Consider the following 12,131-nt stretch of genomic DNA (forward strand, 5'->3'; position numbering starts at 1 on the left):
CAGAGGAAGAAGCGTAGAAACATGGAAGACTTTGTAGTCGAGGCATCATGTGGAGCAATGTGAAACATTAAACATAAATAAACTGGTGTACAAAACTCGCATACCTGCATTTCAATGGACAGCATAAAAGGACACGTGAGCTGGGTTCTGGTGCTCAGATTAGCTATTGATGATCACGTTGATAAATCATATAAAAGAAATAGCCAATCACACTAAAAACATGTTGCTGTGACTGTGAGCATTAAACAATTAACATTAAACTAAACAAACACAACAGTACGTTATTGTCCTTATAAAATAAAAACATACATTTTGTCCACCGAGATAATACAGGCACCTTACCCTCAAGAGATCCTAACGTGTTATGAGAATCTCCCACAATCCATTGCCGTAACAAAGCTAATGCAGGCACACGTTTGTGACACCAGATGGCGCAATTGTGTATGTGCGTGTGGGGAGTCTTGCAGTAGAAAATGTGACTGTAGCGCTGCCACTGTGGGCTAAGCCCCGAATGTTTCCAGGTCCAGGCGACGCCCCTGGTCATAGCCATATAGTATAAAAGTCTTACCCAAGGCTGAATCATAAACTAAACTGTATATATGTATTACGGGTTACGTCCTTAGCTGGCTAATAAGCTACATAACAGGCTAAGCTAACAAGCACACAAACACCTGCTAACGGGGTTAACATGTGTAATATTATCATTTTACTCACCGAAAAAAGCTGAAAGTAGACTTCTTGGAAGATCTGTTAGTACATCAAGCGCACAGCACGACATTTTAATTAACTGGTATTTGTAACAATATTCCCTAACAGGCACGATCACCACGAACACAGCTAAAGGATCAAGTACAGTAACTACAACTAACTAACGTTGTAGCCTCTATGGTTGTAGCCTAGCAGATTGGACAAGTTGCTGTTAGCTGACAGTGAGGCACGTATCTGTCAATCAAAGTGACCACGCCCTAATGTATGCACAAACTTTAAGACCTAATATAAATATAAAGGGTCGCGTTAGAAAACAATTCACTCACAGATCCATAATCATGAAGGTGGAATCTAACTATATCGATAATAAAATGTATGGAGCCAGGGGTAAGAAACATGTTTTTTTTCTGCTGTAAAATCGGGCATTTTAACATGGGGGGTCTATGGAAATTGCTCCTTTCTGCAGCCATCGCCTATCGGCCAATATATGAACTGCAGTGTGTGGCACTTCCGTATTGGCTTCCCGGCTCTACCCCACAGTTTGCCGCTTGGTTGGATACTGCAGAGGTGCACCAGGTGTTGGGTATAAAATATCCACTTTGTGTTGCCTTCCTGTACGAATGATAGAGGGGGGGGGGGAAGTATGGCTTGCATCTGCAGGGGCGGACTGGGGGGAAAAAGTGGCCCGGGGATTAATTGACAGACAGGCCCACTTAATGCGCGGCATGTATCGGCCGGCCGGCGAAGAAAGTATGTTACTTAACAAAAAATCCTATGCATTTAATGTTATCTTGGACCATTATTCATATAGTAATCACATTACCTGAGCCCTTGAGTTGCCTAAGCAACATAGTTACAGCATATATTTAGTGATTTTAATGTTAACAGATCATTGATGCAATAACATTTGGACCCAATTTGCCTGACTTGACGCATGGAATAAAACATGGTCGTAGGAAGCATCCTCAATGTGGGTGAGACAATTTAACAGGAGGTGTGGGCAGGCAAAATGTTGAAGTTAAATGCATCAATCTGGTGCACTTTGAGAGCAAAATTAGGGACTAAATCTATGGCAGTCAGTAGGGGCTTGGACTGTGAGCCGTAGGGTCGCCGGTTCAAGTCCCCGACTAGACCTACATTTGGAGTGTGGACTTCTACTTGGAGGGGTCCCAGTTCACCTCCTGCCCTGCCATGGTGCCCTTGAGCAAGGCACCGGACATCCCCCTTCCCCCCTCACTCCCATTGCTCCCCGGGCGCTGTACAATAGCTGCCCACTGCTCCTAGTACTAGACTCCTAGTACTAGGATGGGTTAAAAGCAGAGAACACATTTCACTGTGTGTGCTGTGTGCTCTGCATGTGTGACCATTAAAAGAGGGGTGCAGCCCGCCCAAGGCGGGCGGGGGCGGTGGCGGGCGGCGGAGGCTTTGCGTCTTCGGTGGCTTGCTTTTCTTCTTCTTCTTCTTCTTCTTCGTCTTCTGCTTCCTTCGTCTTCGGTCTTCGGCTGCTCTTCTTCTTCTTCTTCTTCTTCTGTCTTCTTCTCTCTTCTTCTTTTCGTTCTTGCTTCTTCTCTTCAACCACCCATAGTAAAACAGAACGGTAAACAGATTTACTTTTTCTTTCAACATGGTATTTGAACAGCAAGTGGAGGCACAAAGTGGACTGCAGCACCCAAACAAATAAACCTGCTAGCTAACTAGCCTAAACTCAATAACAGAATGTTGGGCAACACGTTCTTCTCCACATGCCGCGTAACTTCTGAAGTGCAGACGTCACTCTCTCCCCCTTATTCTAAACTACGGGTGTACAGCCGTAACAGCACTCCCCCTGAACCCCAGTTTCCCTAAATGTGGCCCTCCGGCCCCCACGCAACAGGGCACCGGCCCACCGGGGAAAATTCCCAATGGCCAGTCCGCCCCTGTCTGCAACAATTACTTAAGTACCAGAGGGATTGACTTGAAGAAGTTGAGGCACATGAGGGGGACGGGTGGCGCAGTGGCCTGTGCATCTGATCATCAGATCAAGGGGGAACTAACTACAATGTGCAAAATGTGCAGATTAGAGTTTGTTATGAGTGCATTTTGACTTTAAACCTCATAAAACAAAGTGAATGCCTTGTGACGTGCCTGTCTTAGCATCAGTCTTTTTTGCAAAAACTTGAGACTTTATTGTGACTTGGAAAACAATGACTAACTAACTAATGCTAACTAGCCACATCTTATCAGGTACAAATTACACATTGTCTGTATAAACCCACCCTTCTGTAAAGGTTCATGGAAAACACAGTTTCCTGGGCACTGAGAGACAATTGTGTGAGAGGATGTGTCCCATACAGCAGGCGGATTGTGCCATCTTGTGGAAAGACACCAACATTACCGCCACATTTTATGCATCACGTCCTTAATTCATTTTCCATCTGACTTCTAAAACTCTCAACAGAGAAAAATGACCATTATGTTTAACCAAATAGATGACTGATATTGATAGAATAATGTTTCTCCCTGTTCGTGTTACAATTTCACATGAGACCATGCTCCACTAAGAATAATACAATTGAAATAACCGTGAAATCAGAAGTTTTGAGAACATAGACTTTATTCATTTAATATAAAATTGCAACAGAAACTTTCAAAAAAGTTGAACAGGTGTCAGCTAATATTCTCGGGGGACAAAAGCTGGCCTGCATTGCAGACGCCGAAGGGTATTTGACTTTCACATCATCCCCTTGAACAGTTCACATCATTCTGCAAATAAAGACACATCTGTACAGTAAAACTACCAGCAGAGGCCGGCCTAAGGCTGGGACAAACCACTGAACTCTTTACACTCCTCCTTCCCTGCCTTTCTCTCTTTATACATCCCTGACTCCTCCTCACACTCTTTCTTCTTCCCCCATTTTTCTCCTTCTTCTCATTTTCCTTTTTTTCAATCTTCTTTCTGACCCTTCATGTCCCTGAGCCCTTCTTCTCTGATTGGTTCCAGACGTGCCACTGAGCTCTTCTTGCCGACTCAACATTCCACAGCTGGAGACTGCACACACTCACTCACGCGTGCGTGCACACACACACACACACACACACATACCATGTATACATCACTTCAGGGGACATTACATTGACTTACATGCATTTCCTGGAGACTTATCCTAACCTTAACCATAACCAACACATGCCTAACCCTTAACCTTACCCTAACCCTAATCCTAAACCTAACCAAGTCTTTACCCTAAAATGAATGATTCCCCTCATGGGGACCTCCAATTTGTCCCCATAAAGGAGGCGAGTCCCCACACATGACTGTGTAAACAGATTTAGGTCCCCACAAGTATAGTAATGCTAGGCCACACACACACACACACACACACACACACACACACACACACACACACACACACACACCTCCTCCTCCCCTCCCCCTCTATGTAAGTCCAACTCACAGAGCAAAAAAAGCAGTTTTTTTCACAGCAGCTCTTTAAGACACCAAAAGACTGAAATGTCTCCAAAGCATTTGTGCAAGCAGAAAGACAGAAATGAACTCAGAGACTTCAGCCAAGGGAAAAAAAGTTTGGGGAAGTAAATGAACTCAGAAAAATGTGGTCATTACGCTGCACAGATGTGAAATCATGAAATGACAGGGATGAAGAACGGAATGAGGTTTTGTTTTTACAAAATTGTGAATGTACTCATAAAAAACTTTCTTTGGCTCAAAGTGGTGTCATTCACCTAAGGGAAGTTTTCTTTTGTGGGGCAATGGGAGGTTCAAGTTTCTTTGTTATCCCATTAAAGTAGCGAAGCATTACCAGTGGTATGCAAAGTCAAAACACTTAATGAGACCAGCATCAATCCCAAGAGAGAGATACAGAAGAATATCTTACAAAAAGCCCATACAGAGAAGTGAAATCCGGCTCATGCAAATGATGCATCAGAAAAATATCAAATTGCAAACCCTTTTTAGAAGAAGAAGAATTGGGGAGGGATGAAACCCTCTTTTAATAGTCACACATGCAGAGCACACAGCACACACAGTGACATTTGGCCTCTGCATTGAACCCATCCTAGTACCAGGAGTCTAGTACTAGGAGCAGTGGGCAGCTAGTGTACAGCGCCCGGGATGCACTACTTTTTCAATAGTGCATACAAAGTGAATACTGCCCTTACAAATGCTGAAACAGCACCAGATGAAAAAAAACAAAAAAAAACGTTTGGCATCATTGAACAGCAACTATACCTTAGCGGAAATGACGAAAGGCAAGTGGATTAATAACATCAAGTTAGTAGTAGAAAGTGCCTAAATGTAGGTGATTCCATGGAAGCTGAAAGTCTGATTGTGTAGTCTACTTAAAGTCCAGTTTTAAATACTAAGGACAGAACTTAGTATCAGTAATGTCCACAATTCTAGTGTACTGCCCTTAGACGGTCACCACTAACAATGGTCCCTGTCACCCTCCACACATTCAAATTTGGACTTGTTCCTCCTCTACTTGTCTGACAGCTGGTGCTGACGTGTCAGATCATAGAGGAGGAGAGAGGCAGACTCACAAAAAACAGACATGCATCATCAGTAACAGTTCCCCACAGCAGTACAGATCATGACAAATGAATGGGAATAACAGGAATGCAATAACAACAAAACACCCCAATGTCAGGTAAATACTGTCATGGCAAAACAGAAACATTTAAAAAGTGAATTTGTTCCTGAAGAAAACTGTGACTGTGTATTTAGAGGACAGAGCCAAATGGTGTCGATCTGTGATTGTATGTTTTGCTATGTATGTTTTTCAATCAAAAAGGGAACCACAAAGGAAATATACACCAACAAAAGCTGACATTGGCACCAGAGTAAATACTGTGGAGTTATTTCATAAAAAACGAGTAATGTTGAATTATCCTGCTTCGAGTGGATCCATCCATGAATGCTTTTGGGGAAAAGATGTACATATGGAAGGATCTGTGGTTTCCTGCAGAGATATTGATAGGGCTGTTAAGTCTTGGCAAAAGAGGATTTGGAAGGCGGGAATTCAATTAAAAAATTAAACATCTGCTGCGCTCTACACAGCCCTTCAGCACTTTAAAAATCTTTCTTTGGTTTCAAATGAGACAACAAAAGATCAGTCAACAGTCCACACTTTGAATTCAGCCTCTCCAGTGTCATGGTGCTACTCCGCCTGCTCGTTCAGCTCCATGTCCGACACCAGGATGTTCTTCTCTACCTGCTCAGCATGGTTGGAGTTGGTGCGGCTGTACCGGGCCCCTTCATAGGACCCCCGGGACCCGATAGTTCGCCGGCGGTAGAAGTAGAGAATGCCAACGATCAGCACCAACAGCACCAGGGACGTCACAATGACAACAATCAGAGTGGGCAGGTGGTCACTGTCCACTAGGTAGAGGTGGAAGATGTAAAACAGGATTAGTTTCAATAATCCACTTTCAGGTGAAATAATTTATTATTCACCCCGAGTAAACATACTTACTTGTGACAGCTGCGGTTTCAGCACCTGAAAATAGTAAAATTGACAGTGAGTAAAATTGGATCACTTCAGTTTGTTAGTCTAGTGTTGTTAGTGTGGGAGTGGTGTAACATACATCTATGATTAAGAAGAAGTGGAAAGAATTAGATCACTTTACTGTATTTATATAGCCCCACCTATTAAAATATATATATTTTGGAGTCCCAAAGAGTATGTTTTTTCCTTGATTGATTTGGTATTTGGCATTCATTTAGTGGGAATGCTGTTAACAGCATTCCAACTATCTGTTATTCTACGCACAAAATTCTTTAATTTTATTCCGCCCGTTATTTTGCCGGTCTTCTCCTCCCGCATTGAACATTGCAGAAACTCTGTTCAAACATCAAAAAGTGAAGCTCGGTCGGGAATCGAGTGCTATAACTTTTTATCATTCATAACTTTCATAATTCCAGAGATACATCCCATAATTCATCACATTTTTAACCATTGAAGTCAATGGAGAAAATCTTCAGACTTGAACAATCTTCATGCAACTTCAACTGCTAACTGTTCCTTCATACTTTCACTCAGAAACCTCATTCCAACTTTAAAATGTTACACGTCTTTATGACATTATTCGTGTAACACAACTTTTAAATCTGATTCTTACTTTTAAAGATATTAAACATTGTTCAGACCTTGGTAAAGAGGCTTTCTTCAGATTTTAACATTAACTAGAGTGCGTGATGTCACAGCTAGAGTATAGGAAATCTTGAAATTTGCCTTCATATTTTTTTTTAACTGCCATAATTCCCAAACCCTACATTCCTGACACATACTTTTTCATGACAAACGTAGGAAAACATCTCGTAGCTTGAAAAATTACAAATAATTAAGCAAAAAATAATTAAACAAAATGCCTTGTGACGAAGGTAACTTCGTCACTGTGGACTGACGGCTTCGGGCCTTGTAACATTGCACATGTGGTTTGGTTTGGGGGTGTTCCCCAAACCCGTTTTGTCTGTTGCTCCTGATTGTGTTCACCTGGTGCCCTGTGTTGTCTCCTCCCCCCTCACCTGTGTCTAATTGCTCCCCCCTCACCTGTGTCTAATTGCTGATTAGTGTGTGGGTATTTAGGCTCTGTTTCCCTGTCTGTGGGGGGGTGTGTGTGAGAGATCCTTGTTGCTGCAGGCTGTGGTCAGGGAGATACAGCAGGATTGAGGCTGTGTGTCATGTGTTCATGACTTAATAAATGCCCACACCGGGTTGTATTTTGGACGTTCTGTCTCTGCCTCCTTGCTTGGTCGGGCCGCTCAATTGTCAGCGTCACAATTGGTGTCAGAAGTGGGATTGACCAAGTGAGGAGGTGAAAACGATGGAGGAACTGAGGGAGATTATGAAGTCATACATGCAGTATGAGACAGCCAGATTCAAGCGGGAGGAGTGCCATTTGGGAAACATGGAGCAGCCGTTTTCAGGGATACAGGCACAGGTTTCCCTGACAAAAGAGAACAGACAAAAGGCAGTGCCGGCTGCAGAGCAACAAATGCCTCAGGCCACTCCATCGAAGAAGAAGGGTAAGAAAAGTAAAATGGAGCCGGGTGCAGTGGAAGAGGAGGGTCTCGTGAGTCCAGCTGAAACGACAGCGGAGGAAAAGAAGAAGAAGAAGGGGGAAGAAGGTGGACGGTCAGGAGGAGGTGTAGTCTGAGGACCAACCAGCAGGGGGCGATGCAGAGACGGAAAAGGAGCCGGAGACAACAAACGCAGACGCCTCTCTGCTCGCGAAGGGCAAAAAGAAGAAATGTCTCCGGAAGAAACTGAGTCTGAAGAAGAGACAGAGGATCCAGAAGAAAGAGACGCAGAAACACCGGGCGGAGTGGAGACACATGGAGGAGAGCAAAATGGCCAAGATCCATAAGTGTCGCAGGAATGAGGTACTGTTCTCTTTCGGGAGAGGAAGGAGGAAATGTGACGAAGGTAACTTCGTCACTGTGGACTGACGGCTTCGGGCCTTGTAACATTGCACATGTGGTTTGGTTTGGGGGTGTTCCCCAAACCCGTTTTGTCTGTTGCTCCTGATTGTGTTCACCTGGTGCCCTGTGTTGTCTCCTCCCCCCTCACCTGTGTCTAATTGCTCCCCCCTCAACTGTGTCTAATTGCTGATTAGTGTGTGGGTATTTAGGCTCTGTTTCCCTGTCTGTGTGGGGGGTGGTGGGTGGGAGATCCTTGTTGCTGTGATCAGGGAGATACAGCAGGATTGAGGCTGTGTGTCATGTGTTCATGACTTAATAAATGCCCACACCGGGTTGTATTTTGGACGTTCTGCCTCTGCCTCCTTGCTTGGTCGGGCCGCTCAATTGTCAGCGTCACATGCCTCTTGAGGGCATGAAGTGACAAAAACTTTCAACATGTCTCCATTAAAGCCCATTGTAATTTCAGGCTGATATTTCCTCACAGCAGCAGCCGCACACCTTTAGTTAATCTGCCAAAAAGGCCACATTATTGACCCGAAAGTACACAAAAAGCACACTTCAGATACTCACGGCCCGTCTACACTACAGGCATCGAAAAATGCTTTCAACGCTTCGCCCATTCATTTGAATGGGGTGACGTAGAAGATTTTTAAACTTCGCCGAACTGCATTGTGGCGAGCATGGCATGGCTTTGCAAGCATCACGAGCATCTATCGGCATCAAAAGTTGAACAATGTTCAACTTTTGAGGCTCGATGCTTGGCATCAGCCAATCAAATCCCGCGTATGCAAATCTGACAGTACAAGCGCTAGCCAATCAAACCTCGTGTATGCTGGGAGAGACTACGCAGGTCATTTCCTCATATTCAAAAAAATTGAGGGAAAATTCATTATAGCGGTAGTGAATCACCCGGTGCTGTATGATCAGTCTCTGTTCATCTACCGGGATACAAACCGGAGGAGCGAGGCATGGAGGGAGGTGGCAGAGACAGTGGATGAAACTGGTAGGTTTTTGCCTGTTTGGGGATTTTATATCCAGTTTACTTCTTTTTAACATTGCTATTGCTTTGTATGTCGGGGGCGGGCGGGAGATTTGTGATTGGTTGTTGGTCGCCTTGGGTGCGAGAAATCGCCAAGCCTCAGACACGCCCAGCTTCAAGATTTTTTGATGCCGGTAGTGTAGACGGGCCGTCAAGGTCCTTAAGATGCTTCACGCTTTGAAATTTCACCGATATCTGTTACGGTTCTTCAACAAAATGTTCACATGTAAGAGGTTTATCTCTCATTCAGAACAATGGAAACCTTTGATCTCTGGACACCTCGTTAGCTCAAATATAAACACCTGTGTCATGGAACACGATGATGTCATAACTCCAACTGACATGCTCAGAGCAGCAGACTTCAGATAATGGTTAATGGTCCTGCCCTCAACAGCTCTACGTCAATTATGGGGTGTCATCATATGCCGTTTCCATGGAAACGCATCCCTCAGATGTGTTTCCATGGAAGATCAAGAGGGCGATCAAGAGAAGAGAGAGAGGGTGATAGAAGAGTGAGAGGGTGATCAAGAGAGAGAGGGCGATCAAGAGAAGAGAGAGAGGGTGATGGAAGAGTGAGAGGGTGATCAAGAGAAGAGAGATAGGGCGATCAAGAGAAGAGAGAGAGGGCGATCAAGAGAAGAGAGAGAGGGCGAGCAAGAGAAGAGAGAGAGGGCGATCAAGAGAAGAGAGAGAAGAGAGAGAGTCAAACTAAAGTGGAGACATGGCAGAAACCCTACAGTGAAGTGTTCTCCTGTGAGAGGGCGACCAAGAGAAGAGAGAGAGGGCGATCAAGATGAGAGAGAGAGGGCGATCAAGAGAAGAGAAAGAGGGTGATCAAGAGAAGAGAGAGAGGGCGATCAAGAGAAGAGAGAGAGGGTGATAGAAGAGTGAGAGGGCGATCAAGAGAAGAGAGAAAGGGCGATCAAGAGGAAAGAGAGGGCGATCAAGAGAAGAGAGAGAGGGTAATAGAAGAGTGAGAGGGTGATCAAGAGAAGAGAGAGAGGGCGATCAAGAGAAGAGAGAGAGGGTGATAGAAGAGTGAGAGGGCGATCAAGAGAAGAGAGAAAGGGTGATCAAGAGGAAAGAGAGGGCGATCAAGAGAAGAGAGAGAGGGTAATAGAAGAGTGAGAGGGTGATCAAGAGAAGAGAGAGGGCGATCAAGAGAAGAGAGAGGGTGATCGAGTGAGAGGGTGATCAAGAGAAGAGAGAGGGCGATCAAGAGAAGAGAGAGAGGGCGATCGAGAGAAGATAGATAGGGCGATAGAAGATTGAGAGGGCGAGCAAGAGAAGAGAGAGAGAGAGAAGAGAGAGGGCGATCAAGAGAAGAGAGAGAGGGCGATCAAGAGAAGAGAGAGAAGATAAGAGAGAGAGTCAAACTAAAGTGGAGACATGGCAGAAAACCCTACAGTGAAGTGTTAGGGTTAGGGGGTTAGGGTTAGGGGTTAGGGTCTCTCTAAGAGAGAGAGGGCGACCAAGAGAAGAGAGAGGGTGATCAAGAGAAGAGAGAGAGGGCGATCAAGAGAAGAGAGAGAGGGCGATCAAGAGAAGAGAGAGAGGGTGATCGAGAGAAGAGAGAGAGGGCGATAGAAGATTGAGAGGGCGATCAAGAGAAGAGAGAGAGTAATGTAACCTCCTAATGTAATGTATAACTCCTATGAAAATATTCAAAAGTGCTCAAACTTCACATGTGTGCTAACAGTCCAGCCGTGAAGACATCTACGGGACAGTTTTGAGATTTCTTAAAATGTCGTTGCCATGGCAACACAATGATCACCATGAAACACGGTTTTCTCATAACTTCAGTGAAAATGCTCCAAACGGCCCAAAACTTCGACAGATCATTCGCCATCAAGTTAGTTCAAAAGTTTGCAGTTTCCAAGCCTTTTTACTTTCTTTTCTTCTCTCATCACACATTCAAGCCCCCAGTGTTCATGTATCATTTCAATCTAAATTCTTCACTTTCTTCTTACACATTACATTTCAGCATAGCAATTCAGCGTCAGCTTTTCAGCATAAAGCATTCCCACTAGCAATTTCTTCAGGAATTGCATTCTCTAGTTTTAATTGCACTTCATCTCATCCTGTGTGTTTTCCTGTGCCACTGTTTCTGCAACCTTACACACATGTGTTTTGTTCTGTTGCTGCTTCATTTTTCACTTATTTTCTTTCAACAATACAATCAAAATAGGGATGTACCCTGTGAACCTCTTTCAATTGATAAGCCAATATTTTTTCTCTAGCTTCTTCAGCATTCATGAAACCTTAAAAATTGTTTAATTTGGTCACTACAGTGGTTCTGAGAATAACTTCCCCATGGCTATACTGTAAGTGTGTGCTTACTTCGAGGGCGTTTGCAGATGACTCCATGTGTTCGGTTTCTGCATGAGCCTGGCTTCCACAGGCCGCTGTTGCTCTCGATCCAGAAGCAGGAGTTTGGAGATAGAACAGAGAAGGCGACATCATGTGCCTCCCAATTGGTGTAGGACATCTCTGTGTCCTCGGCCCAAACCAAACCTCTACCTGCAGTAGGAACACAAGCACACACACACACACACACACCACACACACACACACACACACACACACACACACACACACACACACACACACACACACACACACACACACACACACACACACACACAAACACATTCAGTGGAGTGTCAAACACATTCAAGCAGAACTGTTTCAATAGTGTTATCTTAAGACAAAATAATTAGTTACATCCTGTTCTGCTTCACATTTATTTTTTAGCCAATATATTCAGTTCTTCCCATTAGCTTATCAAGCACATTTCAGGGTGTTTTACTTTAATTATCCAATTACACTAAGAGATAATAATTCAATTGGAATTAATCAATTTGACCTTTATCACATTTATTTGACAGAAGAGCATTAGTCTTAATTAGGTTTCCTGTATTTAATTAAGACGTTTCATGATTATTCTATTAAAGAAATTATAATCGA

At 44.0% G+C, this 12,131-nt stretch overlaps 1 protein-coding gene across 3 annotated transcripts in view; it reads right to left on the reverse strand.

The window, feature by feature from the left end:
• mrc2 (mannose receptor, C type 2) overlaps positions 1-12,131 on the reverse strand; it is a 52,534-nt gene that overhangs the window by 12,032 nt on the left and 28,371 nt on the right. For 2 of the 3 annotated variants that reach the window (XR_004569358.1, XR_004569357.1), the window contains exons 27-29: positions 11,505-11,684; positions 6,177-6,200; positions 4,051-6,082 (exon numbers count right to left, since the gene is read on the reverse strand). Coding sequence is in view for 1 of the 3 variants with exons in the window: in XM_034220039.1 (XP_034075930.1) it covers positions 5,862-6,082; positions 6,177-6,200; positions 11,505-11,684 (425 nt within the window). In the remaining 2 variants the exon portion in view is untranslated. Of the gene's footprint in view, positions 1-4,014; positions 6,083-6,176; positions 6,201-11,504; positions 11,685-12,131 lie in introns of those variants that run through there. The other variant, XM_034220039.1, reaches the window with a different exon arrangement.

Source organism: Gymnodraco acuticeps, unplaced genomic scaffold, assembly GCF_902827175.1.
Source record: "Gymnodraco acuticeps unplaced genomic scaffold, fGymAcu1.1, whole genome shotgun sequence".
Lineage (NCBI taxonomy): Eukaryota > Metazoa > Chordata > Actinopteri > Perciformes > Bathydraconidae > Gymnodraco > Gymnodraco acuticeps.